General features: G+C 48.2%; 1 protein-coding gene across 9 annotated transcripts in view; it reads left to right on the top strand.

Moving 5' to 3' along the window:
- DYSF (dysferlin) overlaps window positions 1–17498 on the top strand; it is a 224235-nt gene that overhangs the window by 9001 nt on the left and 197736 nt on the right. For 4 of the 9 annotated variants that reach the window (XM_010829780.1, XM_010829781.1, XM_010829779.1 and 1 more), the window contains exons 1-2: window positions 3447–3772; window positions 17137–17192. In XM_010829780.1, coding sequence (XP_010828082.1) covers window positions 3682–3772; window positions 17137–17192 — 147 coding nt within the window. In that variant the 5' untranslated portion in view covers window positions 3447–3681. Of the gene's footprint in view, window positions 1–3445; window positions 3773–17136; window positions 17193–17498 lie in introns of those variants that run through there. The other 5 variants (XM_010829782.1, XM_010829784.1, XM_010829783.1 and 2 more) reach the window with 2 other exon arrangements.

Raw genomic sequence — 17498 nt, 5'->3', positions numbered from 1 at the left:
ATTGATGCTTTTGAACTTTGGTGTTGGAGAAGGCTCTTGAGAGTCCCTTGGACTGCAAGGAGATCCAACCAGTCCATTCTGAAGGAGATCAGCCCTGGGATTTCTTTGGAAGGAATGATGCTCAAGCTGAAACTCCAGTACTTTGGCCACCTCATGTGAAGAGTTGGGTCATTGGAAAAGACTCTGATGCTGGGAGGGATTGGGGGCAGGAGGAGAAGGGGACTACAGAGGATGAGATGGCTGGATGGCATCACTGACTCGATGGACGTGAGTCTGAGTGAACTCTGGGAGTTGGTGATGGACAGGGAGGCCTGGTGTGCTGCGATTCATGGGGTCGCAAAGAGTTGGACACAACTGAGTGACTGAACTGAACTGATTGTATAGGTTATCACTTGGAATGCTGGCCACATCCAGCTGTGAGGGAATTCTGGGAAATGTAGTTTATCTATGTGGGTGACCATGTGTGCAGGTCGGAGTCCTTGGAACATTTCTGTGGAAGGAGGGGAGAACGACTTTGAGGGGGACAAGTGGAGATCTCAGCACACTGTCCACAAGAGCTACATTCCTGATGCAAGTCCCCTTGGGAGGAAGCCCCAAGGATTTGAGGATTTGGCTCCAGGATGACATCTCCAAGGGATCAGTCAACCATCCAATCAGGGAGAAGTGAAGTTGGAAACTGGGATGGGAAAAGAAGCCTCAGGAAGTGTCCAGGGCTCATGCCACCAGCTGCTGTTTTTCTGGTATACAGAGCAACTGTGTGAAGACCCTGTTCCTTGGAAATAAGCCAAGTGTTTGTAAAAGTTCCACAGATTGCCTATGCTGCCTCTGACCCAATTAGAGCAGGTCTGGGGGGCAGGGTGTGGTGTGCTGGGGAAAACAGCAAAGCCAGGAATCATTGTGATGGTAAAAAAATATCCCTAGTCATCATATCCAAAATTCCCCGTAGAGGGCAGTAGTATCCTCTTTGAGACCTGCCTGCCTAACCATATCCTAGGGTGGAAGGGACACCGCCAAGTACAACGTCCACCACACCAACCCCAGGCCAGCCCTTGCTTGCACTGGAAACACCCGGCTGCCTGAGACAAACTTGGTCTCCCCTCAGCGACCGACTTCACCATCTAGCTAGACATCAAACCAGCAATAAACAAATAGGTATTGCTTACAATTGGGGTGAAAGCTAAGAAGGAAAAGTGCTGTTGTGCAGTGGTTTGCCAGAAGAGCCAACCTAGATCAGGTCAGAGGCTTCTTATGGAAGCGATGAGGCCTGAAGGATGAGTGGGGGTGGCCCTTTAAAAGAACGGGAAGGCAGGAGAGCTCTGAGTTTGGAGGGAGCTCAAAATATTCCAGAAACTGGAAGTCACTGGAGCTCAGAGAGTGAGGGGCTGAGTGCTCTTACCTTGTATGCAGGGGAAAGGGAGTTGGGCTTTATTCCAAGAGCACGGGAGGCCTTGGAGGGATTTTACAAAGAGTGTGTGTTTATGTGTGTGTGTGTGTGTGTGTGTGACTGATTATATTTAAGATCACCTGGCTCCTGTGTGGAGGCACATGGATGCTGTGGGCACATAGACGGTACCAAAGTCAGCAAGGATATTTGTAAGTGAAATCCTATCTCAAAATGACATTAATAATAAACAGTCTTAAAGTGATCTTCATTCCCAATACAAGTCCTCTGGGGAGGAAGCCCCGTTAGTATCAGGCCCCAGTATGATCCAGAGACCTGGTGGGCTCTGGGCACATAGAGTGGACAGCTCCAGTCATCCCGGACACAGGCAGACTCCATTTTATTTTTCTCTGGTCTGCCATCCTTGGTGTCTGCTACATCTTAGAGCTGGCTGACAATTGGATCTACACACTTCCTTATTCTCACAAAGTGGGACAGGGAGTTGGGCTTGTCCAGTCACGAAGAACAAGTTATCCCTCCAGGAGAACAACTTGGGACATATATGCCCATCGCTGAACCAAGAGCTATTGCCAGGTGATGGGCTTAGTTAGGTCAGGATCTGGAGCTAGGGCTGCAAGTAGTACCCAACCCAAGTTGGGTTCTGTTGAGAGAGAGGAACTTTGGACGTTGGAGAGGAAGTAAATGGCCATCGTATTATGAGAGTGAGTGGGGTCACTCAGGGAGAGCGGAAGAATCAGGAGGAAGAGGGCAGAAGCCAACTGGAGGAGGGATGGCCTTTAACTGGGGAGAGGACAGCCTTAGACTTGTCATTGAGTGGGTGAGGGGGGTAGGATCTAGCGCCCCAGCTCCCAGCCGGGCTTTGCAGTACAAACGATTCGTTTATTAACAGCAGGAGAGCAAAAGGTTTGGGCACAGAAGCTGGTGGGGTTTAGGAGCCTGGGAGCCTGGGGTGTTCTCTCCTTTGCATACAGTAAGCAACCTGAGAGTGAGGGTGGTGATGGGGTGCTGTAAATTTGGGGAGTGAAAAGTATGAGGTCGTTGTCTAGGAGAGAGTGTGATTGACGAGACTTCGGTCATGTAGGGTCACTGCTTATTGGCAGTCAGGATCCCCCTGAGTCTGGGGTGGGACAGAGCAGGTGAGGCTGGTAAGGTAGTTGTGTTATTCTCCACCAGTTAGCGCTTAAGGGACAGGGGTGGAGGAGGTGAAGCTGGATTTCACCAGGTGGCAGTCACCTGAAAATGCTGGAACCTCAAAACAAGACAAGGGGAAGAGAGTTGGGGTCTTGTGCAGCAGAATGGGGATGACTGGTCACTGAACGGAGGCCGAGTGAGGAAGCCATTGAGCACCTGGGAGGTGGGAGGAAGGGCAGCGCCTGTCCAGCGCTCGGTGCAGGTCTACAGGTGGGAAGCCCGCCACCTGTGGTCGTCAGCTGGAAAGGAACAGACTTAACACGGGAACGCATGCTAAAGGCTGTCACCGCTCGAGGATCACACTAAAAGCAGTTCCCCCCGTGGAGGCAGGGGTGGGGACAAGGGACCTAGAGATTGCTTTCGGGATGTTGCAGAGCAGCTCCAAGAGAACAGGACACAGACCTCCGCCTCCGGAGATGAGTGACCCCAGATCACTGATCTGAGAAGGCTCAGAGGCCCTTCCCGAGAATTCGAGCGTCGGAGTCTCTCGGGTCTCCGGGAGCACCGAGGGTGGGCCAAGGGGAGCGGCGCGTGGGGGCGGGAGGTGCCGTTCGGCCTTCTCCTCCTTTAGTGCTCGCAGCGCGTGCAGTTTTCCGCGGACACACTGTGGTCCCTGCAGCCGGGTTTCCCCCACCTCGCGCCTTCACACCCAGTTCCTTGGCGCGCCACCCTTTGCGCAGCGGCAGGAGAGCAGCGCACAAGAAGGCCCTGGTGCGCTCCGGGCCCAGGCGCGCTGGCCGCTCCGGGAGCCGGGATGGTACTGACTGCCGCTTCCCTGCTGCACAGCCGAGCGGTGCGCCCGGCGTCAACGGCGCTTCCATTCCTGGCGGGGGCGGGGACCGGCGGAGGAGACCAGCGCCCCCGCCAGCGCGCGTCTGAGCTTTGGCCCGTCCCGCCCCCCGCCGGCAGGGCGGATCCGCATCGGAGCCGGAGGGGAGGGTCCACCCAGAGGGTGTCCGGTGTCCTCTCCGCGGCCTCTCCCAGGCGTCGGGACTTGTCCGCGGAGGCCCAGCGGAGGCGACAGCTCGCTCCTCTTTGGCGCGGCTGCTGCGGGGCCGGGCGCTTGCTCGGCGCGGGCCGGCCGAACCATGCTGAGCTGCCAGCTGGTGAGGGCCAGCAACCTCCCCAGTCTGAAGAAGGACCGGCGCAGCGACCCGGTCGCCAGCCTGACTTTCCGAGGTGAGAGCCCCTTGGCCGCCGCGACCGCTCGCCCTCGCCACCCGCCAGCGCGCGCACCGCTGGGTCGGCCACCCCAGCTAGCGCACTAACCAGGCCAAAGTTTCCTCCCCTGTCAACAAGGACAGAAATCTCAGAGAAATCTCGGTCCTGTCTTCTTCAGAGGGGGCAAGGAGGATGCAGTCGAGCAAGAAAAATGCCATGGTGCTCAGAAATTTTGGAAACCGAAAGCGCCGTAATATGTCGATAGTTGCACTTCTAAGACCGATACTCAGGGGTGATACCGTGCGAGCCTTAGCAGGCAGTGATGAGGGTGGGCTGGAGGATGAATGCAGAGAGAGAAGAGGATTGCTTAAAAATTGGGCGTGGAGACCGTGAGAGTTGTGTCTTGGTTTCATTCATTCATTCGTCCGTCTTTCTTCAACACTGGCCGCCTTGAATTCGTCTCAGTTGGGAGGAAAAGGGATAGAACAGGGTGGATATGGCCTTGATACAAGGAATTTTGAGTGTTTTAGGAAGTCTTTTAAAATGCCAAGATCCTAAATGCCGTCTGTGGGTAATTAGTCAAGAGAGAGTCTACAGTTTGGGGAAAACACCCCAAAGGACTCACATCCGCCCCCTTCTCACCAGACACCCGCTCACTTAAAGGCGGACATTCCCGTGGGAGGAGGTGTCTCGAGAGGGGAAAGGGAAGAGGAAGGACCTGTCAAAATTAAGAGAAGGAACAATGGCTGTGAGTCAGGACCCCAGTTCTGCAAAGAAAGATATTTAAGGAAAGGGGAGAGGGTTTTCCTCTTACCATATCCTGTGGCTTTGTGGAAGTACAAATATCCTGTGGTTCTGTGGAATTAAAAATTTGCACAGCACAAAAGGTGGTCAAAGGTAGAGGGATAAATGGCTGGTGTTTTCAGGAGGCTTGGAAAAGGTGGGGACACCATGGCGGCTTTTTAGTTCTGACCCACGATATCCATCTGCTCCCCCCAGCACCCCAAAATAGTGATAACCATAGACGAAAGACACAGTTTGGCAAAATGAGAGCTAACTGTAGCTTTTATTCTTTGTTATGGGACGGTTTTCATTTTATTCCTTTTTTGAAAAGTGTGAGTTGAAACAGTTTAGAAAACCTTTCTGCTTCCATTAATTGGTGCTATTCCTGGGTGCCTACTATGAAATGCAGTGTCAAGACGAGGTCCCTAGCTGTCCCTTAGGCTCAGATTCTGACTAAGCCATTCTTGTGTGAAATTATAGGGTCAACTGGCTGGGAAAGACTTCCCAAGGACCCTGAGCCCAGGGCCCTTTATCAGCCTTGAGTCTCCTAGATGCTTTGGATCTCTTCTGCATCTTTTTACCACTCTCTTTCCCTGGTTCTCCAACAGTTGTGTGGTGGCTACTAATCTCCCTGTTCTGCAGGCAAGGAAATGGAACCTGTGGAAGTTAATTAAATGCTGTGTCCCAGTCATGGCAGGGAGCACTTGAGTGGGCAGTGCCCTTGAGTCCAAATCTATTGAGGTCCCTCTCTGCAGTTGAACCTGCCCAACTGAGCACGTGCACCTGTTGTCCTCTCCCCAGCTCTGCATTCCCCACCCTTTATAATGCCTTACTATTTATTCTCACTGGTAAGCTCCTAGCAAAACTGAAATATAGTGGGATGTACCATCTCCAACTGTTCAAAGTCTGTTCATCTTTCAAAGCCCAGCTACAATGCCACCTTCTCCGGGAAGGCACCCAGGAGTCCCTTGACTGTCATTAGCCTCTCCTCTCTGGATGCACAGCACCTTGTTGCCCTCTGCATACCGAGTGCACACACCCCTGCTGACCTGTGCTCAGTACTCTGCTCCATAGTTAAGATCACACGGCTCCTTGCCGGTAGCGACTTCACCAGGATTCCCAGTGCTAGCAAACAGGGTGTATTCTCTAGTGTGTGCCCCTTCTGGCCCAGTTTCTCACCATCTTCCAGAAGTGCCTGGGGGTCGCAACAATCTGGGGGGAGTGGTCCTTATGTTTTACTGTGCCTCAGAGTCTTCTGGAGAGTGTGCTTGACAGACAGATTCCTGGGTCCCCTCCGTAGAAGTTCTGATGCAGCAGATGGAAGTGACCTAAGAATCAGCACTTCCACACCTGAGGCAGGTCATTTTGGAACCACATCTCGAGAGAAATTGATGTGAGATGTGGTGAAAGGTGAAATTAATGTGACTTCCCCCACCCTATGGGGATATTCATGCTGGAGTTTGGGGCTGAGTGGATGCTTAGGGAAAGAGGCTGTTGGAATCAGACCCAGAATTTACAGATCCTCTAGCCTGGGGTACTTAGCCCTGGCTGCACATCAGAATTGTGTGGCGGAGCTTTTTAAAAGACCACAGCCAGACTCCTTGTTCCTCCTGTCTTGAAGCTGAGTTTCTGGGAGGAGGGGCCCAGATACAGGTATTTCTAAAAAATCTCCAAATGTTCAGGAAGCGTACTTGTGGGGTGAGAAGCCTTGCTGGAGCCTGTCACAGCACAGAGGGGATGGGCCTGCTTGCAGAGAGGTGGCCACACCGAGTGCTGGGCTCCCATCCGGAGTCCGAGGTGCAGGCGCCTGGTCAGGCCCACTGTCTCACAGTTGTTCCTGGCATTTCAGGCTCGGATGTAATTTCAGGACCTGCTTCCCAAAATAGACTATGAGCTCTGGGAGGTTGGACTCTGAGGGTGCTTTTTTGGGCTCCCTCTCTGGGGGCTTTAGGATAGAGGCTTTTAATGAATACTTACCATCCCTTTGTTCTTGTGTTAATTAATTAGTTAGCATGACTAACTACTACTACAAGTCCCTGAGCTGTGGTAGAGATAGTTCCCTGACCAGCTTCGAGAATGAACAGCTTCATTTCCTAGAGCATTTAATGATCTGTATCTTTCTTCTGCCCTCTCTATTTTCCACCCTCTACAGTCATGATTTATATCCTTTTATTCACTCATTTTGTTACTGAACAAATATTTATTGGGTATCTACTACATGTTGGGTGATGCTTGGGGGTCTGGGGATACATCCAAGAACAAAACCAGATCCCTGTTCCCTTAGAGCTCAGACATCTAATTTCCTTGAGGGTTGGCTCTGCTGTGCCCCACTTAGTAACTTTCTACCCTGCTTCCCCCAGGCTCACCAGCCAGAACCCGAATCATGACTGCCCTTTCCTTCTGCTTCCTCCCATCAGGTCCTCTCTTCCTCCCTCTGTCTTACCAGTTACTCCCTCTCCCTTCTCCCTCCCCTCTCTTCTATCTTCTGGGGAATCTTATCGATCCATCTGTAGGTGGACCCACATGACTTACCTGTATAGGGAACGTGGGATGCAGGGCCACTGGACTCTCTGAATCTGGATTTTTGAATAGTAAAAGTAACTTTAAAACATTGACAATAGCTCATTTTCTTTAGATGAACTTAGTATGTAGTCAGTGTTAAAAAAAAAAGGATATATTACATAAAGGAATGGGGCTTCCCTGGTGGCTCAGACAGTAAAGAATCTGCCTGGAATGCAGAAGACCCGTGTTTAATCCCTGGGTCAGGAAGACCCCTTGGAGAAGGGAATGGCAACCCACTCCATTATTTTTACCTGGAGAATCCCATAGACAGAGGAACCTAGTGGGCTGCAGTCCATGGGGTCACAAAGAGTCGGGCACGACTAAGTGACTAACACTTTCATTTTCATGAGGCAACAGTAAAAAGTAGCCCCCCTGCCGCCATTCTGATGCTTCAAATTAACTTGTTAACAATTTGACATATTTCCACCAAGATTCTTTTTCCTCTTTTTTAAAAAAGCAATGTTAGTGTGAAATTTAACACCTAAGAAAGTGCATAAAATACACATGTACAGTTTGATGCAGTGGTTCTCAGTTGGGGGTGGTTTGTTCCTCAGGGGCATTTGGCAATGTCTGGAGACATGTTGGGCTGTCACCACTGAGTAAGAGATGAGGTGCTATTGGGATCTACTATGGGGGGAGGCCAGGGATGCGGCTAAACATCCTAGAGTGCTCAAGATGGCCCCACAATACCCATAACAAGGAAGTATCGAGGGCCAAGGTTGAGGAACCCCACTTCAATGGATAAATTATGAAGGGAATACTCATGTACATTGCCCAGGTCAAGGAATTGAACCTTACTCATCCCACCCATCCACCAGAAGTCCCCAGACCCCTTGCCTTCCTCTCTAGAGGTAATCCCATCCAGATATCTTTTTCTTTCTTTTTTTAAAATAATTTTATTCAGATATCTTTTTCAAATGTTTGCTTATTTACATTTTCACTTAGTAATAAGCCAGGGAGATTTTTGTATGTCAGTAAATATTCTACACACTTTTCATTTTTATTATAATATGAAAGTGAAAGTGAAGTCGCTCATCGTGTCCGACTCTTTGCGACCCCGTGGACTGTAGCCCACCAGGCTCCTCCGTCCATGGGATTCTCCAGGCAAGAGTACTGGAGTGGGTTGCCATTTCCTTCTCCAGGGGATCTTTCCAACCCAGGGATCGAACCCAGGTCTCCCGCATTGCGGGCAGACACTTTAACCTATATTATTATATGGGTGGACCATAATTCAGTTAATCAACCCCCTATTGAGGAATGTTTAAGTTGTATCAATTTTTTATATTTATATCCAATGCTTAAGTTATAGTGTTTCTGCAAGAAGTATCCTGGCAACTAAATCTTTGCCCAGATATTTAGTAATTTCCTTTAGGTAAGTACTGGAAGTGGTATTGCTGTGTCAGAAGTTATAGACATATTTAAGACTTTGCTGTGTTTCCCAAATTACTCTCCTGATGATCTGTATCAACTTTGTCTTCCCATTAGCTGACTTCAGGGGCTTATTTTCTTATAATTCTGCTAACACAAAGCATAATTATATTTTTATGATCAAAGCATAATCAAATTTTTAACAATTTCTTAGGTTCAAGTAGTATTTATGATGTTTCAATATTATTGCCTATTTGTATTTATTTCTCAACGAATTGCTTTTTTAATTAAAACATTTTTATTTATTTATTTTTGACTGTGCTGGGTCTTCATTGCTGCGCGTGGACTTTCTCTAGCTGTGGGAAGCAGGGGTCACCCTCTAGTTGCCGTGGCTTCTCATTGCAGTGGCTTCTTTTGTTGCAGAACGCAGGCTCAGTGACGCATGGGCTTAAACAATTGCAGCTCGTGGTCACTACTCTGCAGCATGTAGGATTTTCCTGGACCAGGGATTAAACCCTTGTCCCCTGCATTGACAGGTGGATTATTAACCACTGGACTACTAGGGAAGTCCCTACTGCTTTTTAATTTGCCCAGTTCGGGAGGGAAGAGATGTTTGTCTTTTTCTTAATTAGTTTATGAGTACTCTTTACATATTAAGGACATTAAGATTTTTGTCATCGGTGTTTCAAATATCTTCAGATATCTTTGATAGTTTCAAATAGAACTATCTTTCAAAGTTCTGTTTGGCCTTTTGAGTTTAAAGACATCTCTTCTCAGACAGCATTCCATCATAGCCCGTGTACCCACTTGCCACCACTCTTTCCTGGCTACTTGTTTTCTGGAAAGTATATTTTCAGTTAAGATTTAGAAAGGCGGAGATTGGGATGGGAGTTCTTGAGATGACAGGAGTAGGGCTCTTATAGGGAAGGCGGGGAGTGACTGCTGCCCAGTCTCAGGGTGTGCAGGCTTGAGTTAGGGAACAGGTGGCGGGCAAGTATCAGAGTTATCTGAGTCTGCCGACCCTTTTTGTTAGCGGGTATCTGTGCTAAGAAGTAAAGCAGACCTTCTTTCAGCAGAAGCCATTCAATTTCCACCATGTTTCGGTTTCTGCTGCTAACTTTGAATTCTTATCGCTTTGCTTATCTAATGGGTATTCTAATGAGGTGTCAAGAGAGTGCCCAGGACAGAGCAAGTCCTCAATAAATATTTGTGGACTGGATTTCCCTGGTGGTATAGTAGACAAGAATCTGCCTGTTAATAAAGGAGACAAGGGTTTGATCCCTGGTCCAGGAAGATCCCACATGCCACGGAGCAACCAAGCTTGTGCGCCACAACTAGCGAGCCCGAGTGCCTAGAGCCTGTGCTCTGCAACAAGAGGAATGACTGCAATGACAAGCCCGGGCTGCGCAGCAAACAGTGGCCCTCGCTGCAACTGAACAAAGTCTGCTAGCAGCAGTGCAACATCCAGAGCAGGCCCTGCTTCCCCCAGATGTTTAAAAATATGTTTGTGGAGCAAATGAGAGGCTGCATTGAGGCTGCCTGCAAGATCTAAAGGTGCCCTGCATCTCCATAGTGGATCTGCTACCTGACTCGTGGGCAGAAACAGCCCGTATCTCCCTCTCTCTGAGTCCCAGACGTCCCATCTCCTCTTCCATCTGCTCCATCTCTAGGTGAACGGTCCCTCCAGCCACCCTGAGTGCATCCATGTCAGAATCTGAGATGGGCTTTCCTCTTGCCCCAGCCCCCTTCCCCACCCAGTTAGAAGCATGGGAACAGGTTACAGACTGTGATGTGCACTCTCAGTGAAGACCCTTGCTTTGGCTTTTATCTTCTCTGTGATCCCACCAGCTCTGAAGATTCCACTGAATGAGTGTTACAAAGACAAGCATTTTGTCTGCTTCAGAAATGTACCTCAACCTTATCATTGTGTAGGGGGAGGGAGTCTGTCCCATCACTGCTATGGGGAGACTGCCCACTTGTTCTGCCAGAGATTGGGGTGCTCCCTTCCACTAGTAACCCCCATCCATATGTGTTCAGGCCTTAGCAGTGGGGGCGGTTCACAAGTGTCCTAGACCATTGAAAGGGGCTTGTTCCCCAAGTGCTCTGTGTTCAGTAGCTTGATCATGTCTGATTCTTTGCGGCCCTGTGCACTGTAGCCCACCAGGCTCCTCCATCCATGGGATTTCCCAGGCAAGAATACTGGAGCGGGTAGCCATTTCCTCCTCCAGGGGATCTTCCAGACTCAGGGATCAAACCCTCATCTCCTGCACTGCAGGCAAATTCTTTACCAACTGAGCCACCCGGGAAGCCCTGTTCCCACAAGATGGGCTTGAAAAGGTGAATGAGCCATGAGGCCCAGACGGCAGCAGGGACAGCAACTGGCTGCTGACAGGTAGACCTCACCAGGCGGAATGTGGTTCCTTGTGTGAGGCCATGGCTGTGTCTGATGCTCAGGTGTCAGATGTGTGAGGCTCCTTTCCCCTGTGGAGACTGCTCAGCCGGGTGGCCCCAGGCACCGGCTGGGCAGGATGGGCTGTCCTCTTAACTTCACTTTGCTCCGTGTCTCTAAGCCTCCTTCCTATATCCCCTCCCACAGCCCATGGTCTTAATCAGAATTGGCTCCATAGGGGGCTAGGACAATGTACTATATCTTTTTCTGTTACATACCTTGCCTCTCAACATTCAAGGGCCAAGATTTCTTTGTCCTCCAGTTCTCCTCTGACAACCTTCCTTTAAGTGATCATTTTCAAACTTTGGGGCTGTTATCTACAACAAGAAATGTATTTTACATCAAGATAGACTACACACATAAGTATATATGGGAAAATATAACCAAAAGTTTTGAGTAATAGTACTTTCACATGAAAGATGTGCTCTGACATTTTCTTCTCTAGTCTAGCCTGTCATTAAAAAGACATATTGGTTAACTCACTCAGCTGATGTCATGGGCTGCTAATGGTTCCCAGTGAGCAGTTTGAAAAACATTACCCTACAGCCATGGGTGACTCTGGTAGGAATGTAGGGTTGAGGTGGGGTGGGTGGGTAGGGGAAAACAAGTGAAGAATTTCCATGGGGCACAGAAGAGTCCTCCCATGGTAGGCTCACTCCTCTTCACTGAGTCATTCAGTCTGGAGGGACACTCCAGGGTTCCAGCATGATTCTCACAGATGCCCGCCTGCCCCCAATTCTGCAATCCCCTCTCCACACCCCTGGCAGGAGCTGTGAGTGCTCATCTATCTTTAACTATTGAGTCTGTTTATTTATACACATAAAGCCACATCTCTCAAGGCCAAAACTGATGATTAAGGACAGGAAAGGTCTAAATCCATGATGAGGAAGAAACTATTTCCTAATTAGCAGCCTGCCTTCCTTTTCCTCTGTGTCTGTAAGTCATGTGATCATGCGGGGTTAAAGTTTCGTTTCTTTCTGTCCCTTCTTTGGGGCTGTAGAGTCTATCGGTGGCCCCTCCATTCACATCATCCAGACGGTCCCAGAGTCGGCTCTTCTCACTGGGACTTAGTGTAATCATATTGAAGGCCTTCGTTCTCATCTGCAGGGAAGGCAGAAAGTAGAAAATGTCTAAAAGACATTTTGCACAGGGCTGGCACATGGACACTGCTTATTTGCGACTAGCCAGAAGCACCAAGTTATGTTTCCAAGTGGACAATTCAAGAGAGGCTGCAGATGGAATTTTCCATGTTACTCCTGTAGGCCATGGAAAGTTGATAGGGGAGGGGAAGTGAACACTGAGATAGCATCTCATATCCCCTCAAGACCAGTGAAGTAGAGATTCTTTTTTTGTTATCATTTTACTGCCAAGGGAGCTAAGGCTTTTGAGAGGTGCCAAGTTTTACTTTAGGTCACTTAGTAGTGCCTGCTGTTTGAATGACTCCAAAGCCATGTGTTTAACCCCAGCTGGAGCCACACCAACATGGCCCTCAAGGGAATTCAGAGCGATTCAGTCAGAGCAGGCCTGGGACAGCTTTCATAAGATCACTGGGCCCCCTAAGGACATCTCCCCCTCCATTGTGCCTCCTTTACCCCTCTGTCTGTTGACATATAGCCAGACTGTGAATGTAGTCTCTGACGTTCCCTGAGAAGCGTGGCTCTGCCCTCTAGTGAGGACATGAACTTGCACCCAACTTGGGAAACAAAAGGACCCATTCATTTCATACTCAATTACTGGGTACCTTGCTATAATAATCCGACCGCAGTGCGGGAGATCTGGGTTCGATTCCTGGGTTGTGAAGATCCCTGGAGAAGGGAATGGCTACCCAGTCCAGTATCCTGGCCTGGAGAATTCCACGGACTGTATAGTCCATGGGGTCGCAAAGAATCGCAACTGAGCAACTCTCACTTGCTATATTCTAGGGTTCCTACCATGAGTAAGGCATGGTGCCTGCCCTCTGAAGCTCACACTCTAGTTGGGAGACAGACATAGCAGTGCAGCGTTGTCCTGCTGTTCGATATATGTTTTCACCGATTGCAACCATCTCTGTCTGGGGGAGTCAGGGGAGGCATATCAGAGCAGAAACAACTGAGCTGGGCATTGAAGGATCAGTAGGAGTTCACTACATGCAACAGACTGAGGCTCAGAGGGGAAAGGAGGGGAAGCGAACTCACACTTAATGAGCGTGCTGTGTGCCAGGCACCTCTCTCATCCTATCTTGTTTAATTTTCATGACAACCCTGTAAAGAGACATTATTATGACCTTATGCTAAGTGCGTGGTGCTAGTCGTAAAGAACCTGCCTGCCAATGCAGGAGATGTAAGAGACGTGGATTCGATCCCTGGGTCAGGAAGATCCCCCTGGAGAAGGGCATGGCAACCTTACAGGTGAGGAAACAGATGTTCAATGAATTTCCTGAGAGGTTCTTCAACTGTGGTACATGGACCTGTGGGGGAATCCCCAGAACTTAGAGCAGGTCAGCAAGGTTAAACGTATTTCCACAATAACACTAAGATGCTGTTTGCGCTTTTCACTGTGTTGATATTTGTACCACTGGTGCAACAGCAATGGAAAAGTGAAACTGATCGTGCCTTAATACTAACAGGGCTTTGGCACAAAAGTTGTACTGGTTGTATTTTTCACCAAAGGTCCATCTAGTCAAACCTATGGTTTTCCCAGTAATCATGTATGGATGTGAGAGTTGAACTGTAAAAAAGGCTGAACGTTGAAAAATTGATGCTTTTGAACTGTGGTGTTGGAGAAGACTCTTGAGAGTCCCTTGGACTGCAAGGAGATCAAACCAGTCAATCCTAAAGGAAATCGATCCTGACTTTTTGTTGGAAAGACTGATGCTAAAGCTGAAATTCCAACACTTTGGCCATCTGATGTGAAGAACTGACTCCTCTGAAAAGACCCTGATGCTGGGAAAGATTGAAGGCAGGAGGAGAAGGGGACGACAGAGGGTGAGATGGTTGGATGGCATCACTGACTCACATGAATTTGAGCAAGCTCCAGACAGGGAAGCCTGGTGTACTGCAGACCATGGGGTCTCAAAGAGTCGGACACGACTAAGTGACTGAATAACAGCATGTAATTTGAAGGAGAAAAAAAAGCCAGTACTCACAGTTTGGAAAAGAAAAGCTAGTTTTATTGAAAAAATGTCCCTGATAAAGCTGTGCAATCATTGATTTTACTAATCTTGATCCTGGAGTACCTGTTTTTGTAATGTTTTCTGTGTTGAGATGGGAAGTATGCCCAGAGCACTTCTGCTGCCCCTGGGGAAATGACGATTGTTGCAAGAAAAAGCACTTGGTGACTGCTCAAGTGGCATGTTGAACTAGCCTTTTGTTTTAAAATTTAAAAAGTGGAATATTGTTTTTACTTGAAAGAATGACTGACAAGCTATGATTATTCAGACTTGGGCATTTGATAGATATTTTCTTGGAAATGAGTGAGTGAGCCTGCTACTTTAAACTGACATTTATCATTTGTTACCCATCATAAAAGTTGAGCTTTCAAACAAACATTGGAATTTTAGAACACTTCTGTCTTGCGTTTCCCAGTATTTAATGACTTTTCTGATGAGATTACTTCCCAAATGACCAACGCAAGATGTTACAGAGTCCTGCATGGGTGAAAGAGTTATTCAAAATGCAAGATAGGACAACAGATTTTAATGTAACAGTACGAAATGTTTATCACTCTGCTTTCAGATTTCACTCTGCAGCTAACCTTTAAGAAATACTACTTGTCAAGTTTTGGTGTAGTATGAGAGAAGAATATCCACAGTTATCTGAAAACTTATTAAAATGCAACTCCTTTTCCATCTATATGTCTGGTTGGATTTTCTTCATAGATGTCAACTAAAACAAGACATCTCAATGGACTGAATGTAGACAAAGATATGATAATCCAGCTAGGCATTAAAGAGTTCTGCAAAAAGTAAACAGTGTCACTTTCCTTTTTCCTTTGTTTTGGAAGTTATAGTTATTTTTCATAAAAATATGTCACTTATGTTAACACGTACTGGGCTTATTTTTGTTAATGTAAAATTAATTACCAAATAAATATTTTAAAGTGCTTCAGTTTTAACCTCAAATACAGTAAAAGTCGATAGATACAAGTTACCTTAGTTTTACTTAAGCTCCTTAGGGTTCTTAATTTTTAAGAGTGACATTGTGTGACCAAAAACTTAAGAACTGCTGCCCTAGGGTCTCTGATAAAATAAGTGTTCTATGGTGATCGGTGTCATCTCAAAGTCCACGTGCTTTTCCCTCAACAATGATTTTCAGCAGGTGGTGGAGTGGGTGGGGCTCATCTTCTCCCGCTGGGGAAGATTTATCAGGACCTCTGAGGGGACTCAGGGGGCCTGAATCTTTGTCTTAAGTCTACCAATCCTCCATTGGATGTTTCTTTCTCCTCAGTTTTCTTTACTCCTTTCTCTGTTGTTGCATGCATGCATGCTCAGTCAGTCGTGTCTGACTCTGTGACTCCATGGATTGTAGCCTGCCAGGCTCCTCTGTCCATGGGATTTCTTAGGCAAGAATACTGGAGTGGGTTGCCATTTCCTTCTCCAGGGTATCTTCCTGATCCAGGGATGGAACCCGAGTCTTCTGCATTGGCAGGCGGATTCTTTACCGCTGAGCCACCTGGGAAGACATTGTTCCCTTCCTCCAAATCTGTCCCCAGACCTTGCTTGTGTCCATGACCCCAGCTGCTCCCCTCTTCCCTTCCTGCTCGGAACTGGGCCATGGGGGCTGGACCTGCAGAAAGGAAACAGACAGTGCTCAGCTTCAGAGGACTCAGGGGTCCTGGGGGATGTTTCCAGAGGCTCCAAGGGTCAGTCCAGGTAGGACACTGTGAATGCTGAGCAGTCTGGGTGGAGCCACAGGCTTCTCACTGAAGGGTCTTGCACAGTTGGGGTTGAATTGGTGATCTTTCATATCCAACCCAAATATAAGTTCTGTGTCTGGCTGAACACTTTAAATCGTTTATTAAGCACAGAATCATTCCCGTCCTGATGCTTAATGGAAAAGCCAGACACGTTTGGCCCCTCCTGTTCCTCTCATCCACCCCTCAGGCCCAAACACCACAGGAAAGGCTCAGCAGGCTCCCGTCTGGGGCACTCAGCAGCGTGAGTTCTTGTCCCTTCTGTGTCCACTCACCCTAGCCCTCATGAGCAGGTAAAATAGCCCGTTTCAGATAGATGCCTTCAAGGTGAGAGAGAGGAGGATCCTTTTTTTTTTTAGATTGAGGTAAAATTCACAAACCCTAAAAGCCACCATTTTAATAATTTAAAAATGTACAGTGTAAATGGTCTTTAGTACGTTCACTATGTTGTACAATCGTCATCATTATCTAATTTCAGAACATTTCATCACCCCGAAAAGAAATCTCCACGAAGGATTCATTTGCCATTCCCATCTCCCTCTAGGCTCCTGGAAACACCTAACCTATTTTCTGTCTCTGTGGATTTCCCTATTCTGAACATTTCACATAAATGGAATCATACATTATGTGGAGATAGATTTTTTTAAAAGAAAAATGGAATATTTTCTATGAAGATCATTCATTCTTAGAATCAGAAACTTGACAATTTCAAGACTTTATTTAGAAATTCTGGAGTAACAATAACAGACTCATTAAGAAGAGTCAGGCTGAGTTTGGGGAGAATGTAGATGTTGGCTGAGTCCCTTTGCTGTCCACCTGAAACTATCACAACATTGTTAATCAGCTATACTCGGATACAAGTAAAAAATTAAAAAAGAAGAGCCAGGCTGGCACTTCCCTGGTGGTCCAGTGGCCGAGACTCTGAGCTCCCAGTTCGAGGGGCCTTGGATCCCTGGTCAGGGAACTAGACCTCACATGCGGCAGCTCAGAGTGCCCAGCCACAGCTAAAGATCCCATGTGCTGCAACTAAGAGCCAGAGCAGCAACATAAATAAATAAAAATAAAATATTGAGAAAAAGAAGAGTTAGGCTGGGTCTTTTCCTTTAGACGATCCTTCAGATGGGGCTGCTGTTTCTCCATCCCAGGGCTGAGAGGCGTGTGTGATTGGCATTGGGCTTTCACTGCAGACCGGGGGCATTCTCAGGGACCTGTGGGTTTTGTAAGGTTTCCTTTGGGGGCCGGCTGCAGTGCACATCTGGGAACTAGCCCTCACTTGGGGAAGGTGCAGAGTGGGGTGTGTCTCTTCATTCACCCTCTGTGTCTCTTGTAGGTGTGAAGAAGAGAACCAAAGTCATCAAGAACAATGTGAACCCTGTGTGGAATGAGGTATGTCCTCTGCAGGACGAGTCAGGGGGCTCGGTGGCTTTTCCAGTGGTGTTGTCATCCAGAGGAGGGGCTCTGGTCTGGCTCGCCAAGGAATCCTCCGGGCACGAGGAGCCCGGGAGGAGAGGCGGTGGCCTGGCCGGGGTCTGCCCTGTGTTGTGGCCGCAGCGTGGAGAGGAGTGAGGCGTGCACTTCTCTGCTCCTCGCTGGCCAGGCCAGCCGGGTGGAGGCTGTGTTCAGATCGCCTGTCTCCCTTACACAGGCTGTTGTCTTTACCCAGAGCCTCCTCCTCCCCACGTTGCTCCCTGG

Source organism: Bison bison, unplaced genomic scaffold (assembly GCF_000754665.1).
Source record: "Bison bison bison isolate TAMUID 2011002044 unplaced genomic scaffold, Bison_UMD1.0 scf7180017864508, whole genome shotgun sequence".
NCBI lineage: Eukaryota > Metazoa > Chordata > Mammalia > Artiodactyla > Bovidae > Bison > Bison bison.
The sequence above is the reverse complement of the archived record's forward strand: the minus strand, read 5'-3'. Positions and strand labels throughout refer to the sequence as shown.